This window comes from Vespula vulgaris, chromosome 10 (genome assembly GCF_905475345.1).
Source record: "Vespula vulgaris chromosome 10, iyVesVulg1.1, whole genome shotgun sequence".
Taxonomy (NCBI): Eukaryota; Metazoa; Arthropoda; class Insecta; order Hymenoptera; family Vespidae; genus Vespula; species Vespula vulgaris.
Genome location: NC_066595.1, coordinates 4505221 through 4520963, shown reverse-complemented (window position 1 = coordinate 4520963; position 15743 = coordinate 4505221). Strand labels below are relative to the sequence as shown.

The window sequence follows — 15743 nt, the reverse complement described above, 5'->3', positions numbered from 1 at the left end:
TTCCCTTCTTACTCTACGTTTCTTCTTCCTTCCTTTTCCTCGTTGCCCTATTTAATGGACGAACTTCTTCCGCTTTCCCTTTTTTTTTTTTTTACTTTTTTTCCCCCTTAACTGAAATATTTATCACGCTTGGAATATTTATAGTTTAGTAGGAAACTACGTAGAACTTCCCGTTAAATCCTCAAGACGATCAGCAAGGATAACAAAATTCATCGCACATATATAGTTATAGGTATATATATATATAAAATAAATATATATATATCTATAGGTACTATATATATGTATGTATATATTCCTATAGGTGTATACATTAAAATTCGGTACATCGCTCTTCAACCCAATTCGATATTCACCCTTATGAAATCAGCAAACCAACGGCTCGTAATACGCTAGACACGTCCCTGACCGATACGCCATTTTTCTTTTTTTCGAAGCAAGGATTCGAATTTCCTTTGAACATAAATTCTCCTCGTTCATTAATATTCTTCGTTTCGCTGCTCTCTTTCTTTTTCTCTCTAAGATGAAAAGCTAATCCTATCGGTCTTAATCCTAATTGAATTTTGAACGTTCATCTTTTTTCATGAATTTATAGCTTTTATAGTAAACCAAATATAAAAAAGGACTATCAAATAAACTTACTTAATATTTCTTTTATTTATCTCTTGTACGTATGTATAGTCATTTTCGAAAATCCGATTCGATTGAATTCATACGGAACGTACGTTGCGTTGAAACTTAATGAAATCAATCACGGGGAAAATCGATAATCTCGTTGTATCGGTTTCCACATTTGCTCCATCAGAAGGTCATTCGATTATCAGAATTAAATAGGAATTTCCCAGGATCTAGTTGATATAAATTTTCTTTGATAAATACGTTTATTTAATCGAATAAACGAGAATACGTTCGATACTTTTCTTTTCTTTTCTTTCGTTTCATTCGATTTTATCTTTTAATACGTATATAATAACGAAGACATCCATTAAAATCTGCTAATAAAGTTTAATAGTCGATTGGTATGCCAACGCATGGAAGACCGAATATAGGAAGCTCCTTTTTCGTTTTTCGATATCCAAGCATCCCCTTGGGAATTGCTCTCTTGTAGAACGGGAAGCTGAACGCGAATGTATACCTACAAAAGTTTCCTTTGTTCCTTTTTGAGAAACTTTGGGAGAACGTGTCTCTTGAGAACTTTAGCTTTCTTCGTTATTTCCTTTTCTAGGAAAATGTGCACGCTTGCCGTTGATCGTATTTCGTAGGACTGATCCCTTTCAAAGATTTTTACTTATTTCTAAGTTTGATAAAAAAAAAAAAAAAAAGAAAGAAAAAAGGAAAGAAGAAGGAAAAAAGAAATGACAAATTCGAGCATAGGATAATTTACATTTTTTTTTAAATATATATATAATAGGTAGCATTTCAAGATATTTATAGCTTCATTACTCGTAAAGACGTAAGTAATTTTTACGAATGGAAATCGATTGTTAAATAACAAAATGGAATATTTATTATGTACGTACATTTATATGCATTATCTATATGTATAATATAATAATTAATAAATAATTACGGGCCAAGGTCTGTCCTCGAAATTAACTTACGAGTTACGTACAACAATTAAATAACTTTTATATCACTTTTCATGATTTTACGTATGATAACGCGATTAAACTTTATAATGATGATAATGTAAATCGTTGGTTTGATCGTTTCGATGGACTAAATGAAATATAATGAAAATTTTATTATTCGAGTAACGAAGCTTACGAGATTTTTTAATAAACTTAAAGAAGAGAGATATCTTAGCTATTTTATAAACATAAGACTGAAATTTCTCTAGGTAGAAAGGGTCCTTCGTGATGTATACAATAAATTACATTAACATTCTACTGGGATAGCGATTCCTATCAACCCTTAGCCCATCAGACCGACGATGTACGACATATTTCGATTCTACGAATCTCGAGTGGAATCGAATTCGCATATTCTAATCCGGGAATCGTGTTAGACATGTAAATCGTAGGAGAAGGGTAAGGGCTCGACTCTCTAGGAAAACGGATAAGCTCTAACCGATACGATCGATAAGTTTCTTCCCTTTGTGTATGCGTGTGTGTGTGTGTATTTCTCTGAAGTAACATCAAAACTCAATACTCGAAAAATGTGATAAGAGAGCAAAAAAAAAAAAAAAAAGAATGAAATAGAAAAAAAAGAAAAAAAATGAAAAATATATTTCAATGAAAAAAAAAAAAAGAGGAGAAAGAAGAGATCAAATTATTATTTAAAATAGATGAAAGTGTATAATAAGAGTGATTTGTTTGTTAAGAAAAAAATATATATATGTGTATGATTATATGTATTTTGAATTTTGGATTTCATTGAGAATCGTATTGTTACTATATTTTTATGTTTGTCGATCCAGATTCCACGACGAGGAACATGCGAATCTTCTCAACGCCATGTGGTTGATTGCCATCACGTTTCTCAGCGTAGGTTTCGGTGACATCGTACCGAACACGTATTGCGGTCGAGGGATAGCAGTTTCCACCGGAATGATGGTAAGATTTTGCTGAAACTTCGATTGACTATACTTGTGATCTTACGTCTTATCATTCTAAGATGATCCCTAGTTAATATCGTAGTGTTACCTTGGAATTTGAATTACGTGAGAGAACGAGCTAATCCAATTTGATGGTGCCTAACTATGATGATTTTTTACAAGAATTATAATACAGATATATACATAAGTATGAAAGCAAAAAAGGCCAATGTTACAGTGGCCCAAGTTAATCAAGTTTTGATTTTTAACCTTGAAAGTTATGCATCAATTATTATTATCCTATTGTTCGAGATGGTTTGATGCTCGTTTGATTATAACGATTAATGGATATAACAATAGTGTAAAGTGGTTTGTTAAATTTTACATAAAAATAAAATAAGCTATTGCGTAAAAAAGAAAAGAAAAAAAAAAGATATAAGTAACATGCACGCAAATAATTAAACTATCATTCGTTCAAAAGCCTTGAAACTTGAAATAAAAATCTTTTCGATCTTTTTATATATTCATATATAATATAATGTAATATATATATATTTTGCTATCTCTTTGTGGAAAAAGGCTTTTCAGAATCAGAAATTCGTATGTTTGAATGTTGAAAGGATGACAAATAATCAATGATATCGTGAAATTGCGGAAGACGCCACTTCCCTGCATAATCGTCAAAGTAAATAAACAGCTTGGCGACGACATGATTGATTGATGCATGCCGGGGGCCAAGCGAATTTTCGTTTCCAAGTCGTTTACCATGATCCATTTGATCTCTCTCTCTCTCTCTCTCTCTTTCTCTCTCACGCGATATCTAATAGGCTCGGATGACGATATCGAGAATTCCGTTTTATCGTTCATTAATCTTCATCATGATGCATTATCGATACGCTGTGCCAAGGAAATGAGAAATATATAAATATACGCATCTGTATATGGCATTAATTAATTCAATTCGAGATTAACGATTTCAATAAAAATATTAACGCCAGCAATTTTATGTTCTTTCGTTAATTATTATTTCAAAATAAATTGGAACAATGATCGGAGATAAATTGAAAATGACTACGAAATAGTTCGTTAATGTTTTATGATGTACATATACACACATACACACACACACATATATATATATAAAAGATGATTCAACGATTTATAATGCATCTACGAATGAAATGATTAAACGATGCTAGTCCATGAAAGGATGATAAATTTTTAAATTCATCGTAATAGTTTTATTTAGTTGAAATGATTTGTAAATCATTGACGAGGTAGTTCGTCGATACGTTGTAAATAATAAGTAGGTTCAATCGGAAAGGGCACAATAACTTTTTCAGTATGAGTTATATCGACGGGACGATTTTCTGCACGGAAATGCCATCCTAAACGTTCTTTAGATATATCGAAGAGGATTTTACGATAGTAACAGCAGTGCCGTTGGAGTAGAGTCAGCAAAGATATTTTAAAGAGGGAAACAGCCGGGCTATAACAAACTGTACTCATGCCGAGTCTAATCTTCTAGACAAGAGAAAGAGAGAGAGAGGGAGAGAGAGAGAGAGAGAATATACGAGTTACTTATCGTTATTGTTGCGCCATGCTCCAACTGCTAATTCAGTGGCACAAATTTGGAGGCAACACCGCGAGAAGCATTAACCAATTTAGCCAGAAGCTACACGTTTCGCCAAGCAAATTTAGCGTTAAGTTCAGCTCGGTGAGCACGTAGTATAGATATAACAAGTACATAAGTCCACTTTTCGATCGTTTCTCATCATCCCTTCAATGCCACTTCTCGTCTTATAGATAAATTCGATTGGTCAAGGTAGAAAATTTCAAGATTCCCTTACGTATGCATAAGAGAAAGGGAAAGGAATAGAATAATCTAGTTTATCGATTCGCTTTTTGTTTTCAATTCATAAGCTCTTCTCTTTATCTTGGAATTTCTAAAATATTCTCCATTTGTTTGTTTCTTATCTCCAATGAAAGTGGAAATCTTAAGGGAGAAACAACGATTTTTATTTTTTCAGGGTGCAGGTTGTACGGCTTTGCTCGTCGCTGTTGTTTCCAGGAAACTGGAACTTACAAGGGCGGAGAAGCACGTTCACAACTTCATGATGGACACGCAGCTAACGAAAAGGGTAAGAGCTCGTTTACTGGTTACCACGTTGGAATATGAAGCAGATATTTCGTAGTTGCGAAAGTAGAGAAAAATGTTCCATTATGGATGAAAGAAAAAAAAGAAAGAAAGAAAGAAAGAAAGAAAAAAAGGGAAGGAAAGAAGAAGAAGAAGAAGTAGTAGAAGAAGAAAAAGAAGAAGAAGAAGAAGAAAAAGAAAAGAAAAGTGTCGTAAAAGTTAAAATACTAGGTAAACTTTTTTATTAAAATTCTTAAGCAAGACCTGTTATCAAGTCTCGCGACTAGACTCGACGACGAGGATCGAACGTATAATCATGAGGAAGATAACGACTGATTATCGGAAATTCCGTAATTAGTTAATAGCTTCGTTGTTTGCTGAAACAACGGAACTAATTTTAAGCCAGGCTTGTTTAATTTTCGATCAGAATGTAAGCGTATCGATCGGTATGAGTGGGTTGGACAAGCTGGGTCGTTGAAAGTCGTTCGTTAGGATCGTTCGAACGGCCGCAACGTACGGCATTTTTCTCGGCTGTACAATCTGGATCGAAGCCTTTAGCCAGCTACTACTGAAATAATAATTAGCCTTTGATATTTATAAACCTTTGCAAATATCAAGGAGTGATTTGATATAGTTACCAATGTGCGATATTTTATCGACGAGCATCGCTAAACCGATAGGTACTTACATCCCTTCGCGATTTGTTTCGATGAAAGGAAAATTCGTTTAACGCGATAATACTTTCTCCTACATATTCAAATTGATGGACAGTTCATTAAAGTTATTCATTTACGATTTCAGTTGAAGAACGCCGCAGCAAACGTGTTACGAGAAACGTGGTTGATCTACAAGCACACACGCCTAGTGAAACGCGTCAATCCTGGCCGTGTTCGAACGCATCAACGAAAGTTTCTACTGGCAATATACGCGTAAGTTGATTTGTAAGTTAGATAACCGATGGTACCTCGGCCATCTTGTTCGCGGTGAACGACGTAAGCGTCCTTCGTCCGGACATACGGACTATTTAAAGTAAACTTATCCCTTGCAGACTGAGAAAAGTGAAAATGGATCAACGAAAGTTAATGGACAACGCCAACACGATAACGGACATGGCCAAGGTAATAACGACCAGAAAGATCCATCGATCATGGTTAAGAGCGAAACTGAAATTGCTAATGAGCGTTGTATTGATGTAACCGTATGTACATATAGTTATTACACGCATATAAGTTTCGTCTTAGCCATGATCGAGAGAGGTAGACGAATTCCTTGACAGATTCATAATAATTAGAGCGCATTGGATCGAAATTCATTGGATTAACGAGGACTAATGAGTCGGGGTTGTGTGTGGTGCGTGTTTTGTTGTTATTGTTGTTGTCGGTGGAAACGAATAGACGCAGAACACGGTCTACGAGATAGTCTCGGATATGAGCACGCGACAGGACGGGCTAGAGGAGCGACTTGTGAGCCTGGAGGATCGGCTGGTCGGGCTGGAGGAGAAACTGAGCACGTTGCAGAGCCAATTGGAGATGCTGCCGGAGGAGCTGACGCGGTGCCTAGCGCAACATGCCGAGCGTATGGAGCAGAGACGCAACTTCCTGCACCCGGACACGGCGGTGGCGATGGCGTCTTCCGGCGGTGCCGGTGGTGGCGTCTCCGCCGGTAACAGCCTCGGCTTGGGTATGTCCCATGGCGTTTTGGCTGGCGGCAACGCCTCCGGTCATCATCCCTTGGCGAATTTAGCGAACTCGCCGTCCCTCCTGCCACATTCGAGGAGCGTACCCAGCGGACCGAGTGCACCAAGTACCATGTCTCTTCATCCTTGGCCGGTGAGTCCGGTTCTACCACCTGTGTCTAGTCGTACGCCTCATCTCGTCCCGGAGACTGGTCGACATCACGGCCACTCTACCGTCGTCGCTACGATCCCGAGCAGCACGCTGACGGCGGCACCAACAGCGACGGCGGCGGTGACGACGACGACGACGACGACGATGATGACCACAACCTCGCAATCGACCACCAGGCTGACCTCTCAAGCCGGCATGGGTGGACTCGGCAACAGCCAAGGCTCGGACACATCCGCGCACAGCTGAGTTTCGTCTCTGCAGCCGCAGCATTCTTACTAAACGGAGATCCTTCGAGAATACCTCCCTCTCTCGTTTTCTCTCGCTCTCTCTTTCTATTTCCCTCGTCCTATCTTTGACTCTCTTAAGTCCTCATTTCCTTGTACCAAGCGACGATCTCATCGTCTTATTCTTTGAGAGAAAAAAATCTCGACGAAACCATCCTCCTTCACGACGGGTCCAATCCTTTTACCGATTGACGTTGCCTATTCGCCTAAATAATGCAAAGGACGGAAGTGTTTCTATCGATTAATCGATTCCGATCGATCGATCGACCTTGCGAGAGACGAGGGGACATGGTTATCGTCTAAGCGCGAACCGATAAAGAGATGGGAGGAAACTCGAAGCCGGTTTCTTCCAATCCGTTGCTGCTGCTGCTGCTGCTGTTGCTGCTGTGTGCTGTGCTACTCTGCCCAACTTGCGTGCCTGAAAACTTTTTTTTCTTATCGATATAAATATATATTCGACACAACACGGAAATGCTCCATCTTCTTATATATATCTCTCTAATACCTCGAGTCGAGTACGCGCGGACGGGCACGATACTGCGTGTGTTATTAACTCGAATGAATGATTGTGCAAGTGTTGCGTTGAGGAATACGTTTCCTTTCGAGTTCGACTCGCGCTGGCTCGAGAAACTTACAAATTTGTACGCATTCGTATTACCTTTCTATCCTCTAAAGTATTTGAAATATAATATTTTTCTTGAAAATTTTATAGTCCTTTAAACGACGATAATTAAGCCTACGTTCAATGAAATATAATATATACCGGCTGATGCGCAAATTATTAAATAAAAAGGAAAAAAAGAAAAAACAAGAAAAAAATGGAAAAAAAATAGAGACAGTTTAACGCATAATAAGAATATAAAAGTAACCGATTCTTTTTTTTCCAACTTATTACTATAAAAAAAAAATAGATCGATATATAACTATTCATATATTTACTGACATAATTAAACAACGTTTTAGGAGTCGCGTAGTAACTGCATAGTAAGAGAGAAGACGGTGAATATATATGCATTTAGCGCATTAACTGGCCAATACGAATGTGTGAAATTGACGTGATCGATATTGGAATCGTTCGTGAAAAGGTTGGAAAAAGAGGGCATTTTGGCAGGCCTCCGTTCGTTCCTTCGAAGTTTAAAAAAAAAAAAAGAGAGAGGAAAGAGAGGATTTTCATATTCGATTCGAAAGGAGAACGTGTCACCTTTCGTGCGAACGATTCGACGAGCCATTTCGAGTTACTCGAAGGGATTCCTGAGATCGGAGACGAATCAAAATACTGTAAGAGAAAATATTTCTACTTCTAGTTCGATACTCGATAAATTTATTTCGTTTGAAGAAAAAATTTAAATTCATTTTTATGCGTTTGAGATTGGTTACGATATATATATATATATATTTATCGATGAACTATTTTTCTTTTTCTTTCTCTTTTATCTCTCTCTTTCTCTCTTTCTCTAAGTGTATTTCGTTTAAATGAAAAGTATAGTAAACAAATTTCATTGATCGATGACAGTATTTTTACACGGCTCCGAAGTGCTCTGGAAAACAAAGAGAATAAACGCAAAGTGATCTTATTCGCTTTTACGTCCGTAGGATTACGAAGCATATTAATATTGTTAGCGTATACATACATTATATGTACATGGCGCACGGGTAAAAAAAGATAGAAAAATGGTTTTAAAAAAGAAGGGAAGAAAAAAAAGAGAAAAGATAAGAAAAGAGAAGAAAAGACAGAGTAACGTAACAAGAAAAAAAAAAGAAATGGCCACGTTTCTAGTCGAGGAGAAAAGAAGAAATTTTTTACAAGAGGGGGGGGGGACGCGACACGTATCCAATATATCTTAATTAAATAATTAAGATATCAATCAACCAATTGATTAATTAATTAATAAAAAAAAACAAACAAACACAAACAAAAAAAAAATATAAGAAAAACGAATCGGCCGAAAGCTATAAAACAGCGAGTTAGTTACTTTGCTAAGAAGGACGTTTTACGTTTCAACGTGTATCAATATAATGCGTATGTTGGGTGAGGGAGATAGGAAGAGGGAAGGGTGGGTGGTGGTGGGGTGATGAAGGAAACAAGAGGTGGGAGATACAAAAGAACAAAAAAAAAAGAGATAAGAAAAGTAAATACGAAAAAAAAAAAGAAAAGAAATGAAAATAAACGAAGAGAAACAACATAGAGAAATAAAATAATGAAAGGGCAGGTAGGGAGGGGGATGGATAGGGTAGGGAAACGAACTTCTTGCCACAGGGAAAATGGGAAAAGTGTAGGAAAAGAAAGGTGAAAGAAAAGTCGAGGGAAAGCAGGTAGGAGGGCGAGGTACGTTCGTTGTGTTTTCTTCGAAAGAAAATAAAAGAAAAGAGAAAAAGAAAAGGAAAAATAGAAAAAGGAAAGGAAAGGAAAGGAAAGGAAAGGAAATGAAAAGAGAAGGGGAATAGGAGAAAAAAAGAAAAAAAAAGAAACAGGTGATTTATTCGGAAGATAAATCGGAGCCCCGTCGGCGGACCGACTTTAACGTTCGTTGCATCGAGCGTTCACCGCCTAAAAAGAGAGAAACGTGTGCAGTATAGCCAAGACTTTCTGCGAGCGCAATTGGAGATCCACAATGAAAGCGCAATCTTTCACGAGAGCGAGACGATCGCGTCAACCGCGAAGATAAATGATGGGATGGGAAGGGGTGGAACGGGATAAGGGGGTAAAGTAAATAAATAAATAGAAATAAATAACAGTAAGAAAAGAGAAAGATAAGAAAAGAAAGGAAAGAAAAAAAAACAAGAAAAAGAAGAGAAAAGAAAAGAAAAGCAAAAGAAAGGAAAGAAAAGAAAAGAAAAGAAAAAACTGAATGGAACGGGGCTGTCTCGCCCTCGTGCTAATCGTCTGTTCGTTTTCGCGAGACGAAAGTTTGGGACCTGGTTTGTCTTGTCCGACGAATTCATTTTCATTTTCGAAAGCGCAGTTTCGCGGCTGTTTCGAAACGCGAAACGGGACCAAAAAAGACACACGTTTGTCACGATGTTCTCATACTCTATCTCTCCTCTGTCTCTTCCTTTCTCATTTTATCTCCGTCTTTATATGTCTGTTTCTTTTTTTTTTTTTTTTTTTCGTTATCTTTTCTTTCCGTTTTCTCTTCTTTTTCATGTATGTAATTCTTTATATGTCTATCCGAATCTCGATATTTCGTTTTTAAATGTCCTCTGCTTTTATCTTTTATTTTTCTGTATTTGTTTCTCTCTCTCTCTCTCTCTCTCTCTCTCTTTCGTCTGTCTGATTCTATCTTTCATCCATCTTTCTCTCTCTGTCTCTCTCTCTTTCTTTCTTTCCGCGACTCAACACGCTGGACACGACAACTCCACGATATTTTTATATAGATTTCTTAAAAGTGCATTATAGTGCCAGGAAGACCACGCCGAGTTAAATAAATAAATCAATAAATAAATAAATAAATAAATAAAAACATAAAAAAAAACAAAAAAGAAGAAAGAGGAGAAGAAGAAGAAGAAAAAGTAACAATCCCAATATTGGAACATTAGACGATAGACACCGATTATATATAATATTCTATAATATATATAAATACACGATAATAGAAATAATAACCAGAAAGTTGAACGGTCTGGCGCATAATCGCTTCGTCTTCGAGAAAGATTTAGGCGAGATACGAAAAGTAATATCTAAAGGGATCTAAGAGGGAGAGATATATCTTCGACGGTAAAAAAAAACTTTGTCATAATGATATTATAAAAAGAAATTAGACGAATGCATCATGAAAGTATTAAAGGAGATTAGAATCTTAAATGAAGATGAGTAGAACACAAATCGATCGGGATTTGTGGAATCTAGCGATTATTCGTCGTACCGTAAGCTGGTTGAAAGTTTAGCCACGACCACTTAGAGAGACTTAGAAGCGAATCTGGACGCGGTAGCAGTCATTACAGGAGTATCTGCCAGAGCCAGTTTAGATCATTTATTTAGGATATACATAATATATGTATATGTATTTTCGCGGAACGAGAGAGCGTTGAGAGCGAAATATCAAGCGAGATAAACTAAAAAGTCCAAGAAGAAAAAGCGGGAGAAAATTATTTGGAAAGGAACAAAATAAAATAAAAATAAAATAAAATAAAATAAAATAAACAAACGAAAAAACGAACAAACAAACAAACAATTAAATAAATAAATAAATAAATAAATAAAATTTCCGCATCGACGCGCGAGACGCACTCGCGTTATTCCACTTACGGCCTTCGATTCTCAAACGAATTTCAAATACCATACCTACATAAATAAAGCGTTTTCTCAGTTACGGTGTTACGATGATACGAACGTAAACGAAAAATTAAGAGGACTGATAGAGAGGAACGAAAAGAATAGGAAAAAGAAAAATTGATACAATTTCAAGATGAACGTCCAACAACGACGAGAACGACGAGAACGACGAGATAAATAAGATTTGGAAAATATTGAAGAGATGAAAGAGAGCATAATCCTTTATCGTAGAGTAGAGCGAGAAAACCAAATAAGAAATGACTTTATACAGGACTTAAAAACGCACGTTCCACTCTTCCTCTATCTTCCCTTTCTAACTCTACCACCCCCTCTTCCCCTTACTATTCCACTCATTACATCGATATCCACTCGAAGATATATAATTTCTTCTTCTGCTGTTATTAATCGATCGAATCGATTTTTATCATCAAATTTCGGGAAGCGACAATTTAGAATTGGTATAAGACGATGTCGTTGTCGTTAGAGTTAAAACATGATAAAGAAGATATTATCGCCCGTATTAAAATGAGAAACAAAAAAAAAAAAAGAAAAAGAGAAAAGAAAAAGCTTTTTGCAAACGAGGGCGAGAAAGTTGTCTCGAGCGTAAATTTCTACACGAGCGCATTATTATGGTTATATTATTGCGTACTTGATAATTTATTATTATTGTTACTATTGTTATTGTTATTATCATCATTATTATATAATTATTCATTAATACTACGATTAACTTAAGAACTATTTACTAAAAATATAGCGAATTAGAAGAATTTAAACGGTCTTAAAGCGGAACAAGAGAAAGAGAGGAAAATTAAAACTAAAAAAAGAAATGAAAGAAAGAAAAAAAGAAGAAGTAAAAGGAAAGAGAAAAAAATCAAGATCAAGAAAGCAAATAATATCCGACGTTTCCTCTGTGAAAGATCTTTACCAGAAATAATATATTTATTACTTAGTCGGCTCTGTCGCCATCTTACTATTACGTAAAATGACCAAGAGATTAACTAACTAACGTATATACATATATATAATCTAATTATCTCTAATAGTGTGATGATCTAGTCGACCACGAGTTAATAAGGAGACTCCTTTTTTTAAGCGACTCTCTATATACTTCTAATATATACATACATATATATATGTATGTATACATATATGTGTTTACATATATATGTGTGTATACATACATACATATATATTATACCTATCTATTCGAAACGACACAAACACACATCATGCCAAAACGCAAACGCAACTAAGTACTACTTATGTGTACTTATTTGCATGAACTTTATCTATAGTCGGTGAAGATCATCATGGTCATTTAAAAACACGACGCGACATTTCATGTCGATTCTCGTCGGCTCTACAACGAGGCGTGGCTTATCTCGTTGGTTCCATGCGATTTACGAATTTCATAGATCTTTTATTTTTACTGAATATGTTTGTAAATTTATAAATGATATATAGAGTGGAGTAATATAAATTTGTCGAAAATATCTTTTGATATTGAATTAGTTTTATTAGTTTCTGTTTTTCTTTTATTTTTTATTTATTTTTTTTTTTTATTTGCTTAGGCCGAACAAAGTGCTTTGAATGTTTGAGTAAATATAAACAAATTATTGGTACTGTGTATGAAGTATGTGAAGAATTAGAAAATAGAAGAGAAAAAGAAAATGATCTTTTGTTTGTTGTAGCAACGATAGAACATGAGACAAATATATTCATCTATTTATTATTTTTTCTTTTTTAAATATAAAAATACATACCCGATAAAAAGAACTTTGAGAAACGCTTACTTCCTATTCGTTATTGATGCTACAGAATAGAAAATCAAAATTTATACTGTATATTTTTAAGAGTTTCTTTGTTTGCTTTAGACAAAAAGAAAAAAGAAAAGAAAAAAGAAGAATAGAGATGACATTCATTTTCAAAAATTGTCCGATGCAAAATTTCTCTGACTGACCGTACATAACAACGCGCACGAATAGATTTATAATTTTGTAATACTTTTATACGTGCACCTACATACACATAGGACGTAAAAAGAATACACACACATAACTTTTGGTTGATACTTTTCACTTCATCTTCGTTCGAACGATAGAAAACGAAAACGATAAAAGAGACAATTGATACAAGGGAATGGTCACTCGCTAATATGCACTCTCCTATTAGAGAATTAATTAATTAATTAATTTAATTAATTAATTGATTAATTCGCTAGCCAATTTTCAGATCCATCGTCAATCCATGAAGAAATATATTTTCGTTTCTTCTAGTCGAACGCGAAATGGACATTTCGAATAAAAGTACACGTTGTTCTGAATGAGCTCTTAAAAAGAAGAAAAAAAACAAGAAAAAAAATATGAAATAGACAGAATTAAATAAAAAAGAAAATGTTCCTTCCGAGGGCAACGAACATCGGAAGACTAAGCATACCTATAACACATATTCATCTATACAATAATTATATAAATAAAATATAAATATACGATAGCTATGCAAATTTTATCTTATCCGACGATTATAATATTATAAAAGAAAAGAAAACAAGGAAGAAAGGAACAACAAAAAGTATTTATATTAAAAGATCTGTACTAATAAAGCTAGTACTCGATATATTACTTTCTTACGAATGGATCTAGAACGAGGCACGAATTAGGGTTGAAAAATCTCAACGTATATGATACATTTTTATTATTATTATTATTAATATTAATATTATTATTACCATTATTATTGTTATTATTTATCTAGTATTTTATTTATTTACCTGGTGTTTTGATCTCTCGAAAATTATTAATACAGAGAAAACTAAAAATAAAAATAATATAATAATAATAATAATAATAATAATGATAATAATAATAATAATAATAATAATGATAATGATAATGATAGTAACACAATAAAACGGTTTTGATACTACGAAACACCGAATGATAAAAATCTTTTATTATTGCGAAACTCGTCTAGGATATTTTTTTAATTCTTCGCGACAAAGCGACGAACTAGTTGTTTATTTAACGAATACGAGGATGGGTCGGTTTATGTGTGTTGAAAAAAATCAGAATATAAAAAAAAACTTCTCTTAAAATATTTCTTTTTGTCTTTCCTTGGCATCGAAGAGGGTGTCGGATGAAGTACTCATAAGTATTATTCGATATTATCGAACGAATTAATTATAAAAAGATTTTTATCTTATAATAAACATATTAAATTTTTAAGTTTAATGAAAGTTTAATTTTAATGAAATAAAAAGCTTGTATTATTAAGTAATATCGGATGAAAATGAATTATACTTTTAGGAATTTTCATTAAACGAATTTTTGATGATTTAAAATTTAATATATAAATTTATTTTCTAATTAAAGAGAAAAGTATGGTATAATTGAAATATAAATGAACAAAAGATGGTATTTCGTCCGATCCTAATAAATACTGCATTCTCTTTTACGACCAAATAGCAACATTAAATAAATAAATTTAATTAAAATTGATTAGGTAAAGCAAGCGTGCGTAAGTTTTTTGTATAGGCTGCTGTTCAGAACAAAAAAAAAAGGAAAAGAGAAAAAAAAGGAAAAGAAGAAGAAGAACATTTCGAATGGCCGTAAACATATCGTTCCTCTCTCCTCTTTTCATGCGTATCCTTTCTCCTCTTTCGTTCGATCATGTGTATTATCAATAATCATCACGACAAGAAAAATTAGACGAATTAATCTTTAGTTTAATAAAAATGCACTTGGCTAATATTAAATGTTAAACAAAAAACATTTCAAGAGAGAATTCTTGACAATGCTTTACTATTATCACGCATTATCGTTATATCAATGTTAATTGTAATTATTATTATTATTACTATTAATTATATGAGAATAGATCGTGTGATTATCAGCGAGAGCTCGAGCGAAGGAGTAAAAAATTTTAAAAATAAAAAAAAATTAAAAATTAAAAAAATTAAAAAAAAAAGGAGTAAGAAACAAAGAAAGAAAAAAATTCGTCTTAAGGATTTCGTCGAGAAGGGACTAAAAAAAAAAAAAGCATAAACAAGAAAAAAGATAATAAAAAGAAAAGAAAAGAAAGGAGAGGGAAATAAAAAAATAAAAAAAGAAATTTTCGTAAGAACGTAAGTACAAGATACTGCCTGTCGATTCTGAACCATTGAGAAAGCACATTTCCCTTTGAAAATTCTTCTTTTATAGAGAGTCATACAATATACTCCTACCATATGCATACATATACATATAAAAATATGGAGAACGAAAAAAGAAAAACAGATTACACACAGATATACATGTAGATCGGGAATAGAAGAGGAAACGTAATTTAAATAATTTCGTGTGGTCGTTTATAAATATGCGTATGTGCGAAAAGAGCTTTATTTGTATGTGTGGAAAGATGTTTGTAAAATAAAAAAGAGAACGAGAAAAAGAAAAAGAAAAAGAAAAAAGGGAAATAAAAAAAAGAGAAAAAGAGAAATATTTGACAAACAAATGCAATGTATTCGTGTAATGGTAACGATCGGAAATGAAAATTTATTGTTAATGAAAATTGATAGTAAAAGGATTAATAATAGTAATAATAGTAATAAAAATTACTATTATTATTATTATTATTACTATTATTATTATTTTTTTTTATTTTTATTAATGTAAAATATGAAGAA

The 15743-nt window shown here is 33.9% G+C and overlaps 1 protein-coding gene across 5 annotated transcripts in view; it reads left to right on the top strand.

The window, feature by feature from the left end:
* LOC127067026 (small conductance calcium-activated potassium channel protein) overlaps positions 1-8621 on the top strand; it is a 164777-nt gene extending 156156 nt beyond the window's left edge. For all 5 annotated transcript variants that reach the window (XM_051001465.1, XM_051001467.1, XM_051001466.1 and 2 more), the window contains 5 exons: positions 2420-2555; positions 4567-4677; positions 5475-5602; positions 5722-5791; positions 6068-8621. In XM_051001465.1, coding sequence (XP_050857422.1) covers positions 2420-2555; positions 4567-4677; positions 5475-5602; positions 5722-5791; positions 6068-6766 — 1144 coding nt within the window. In that variant the 3' untranslated portion in view covers positions 6767-8621. The remainder of the gene's footprint in view (positions 1-2419; positions 2556-4566; positions 4678-5474; positions 5603-5721; positions 5792-6067) is intronic.
* Positions 8622-15743: the final 7122 nt, after the last annotated feature.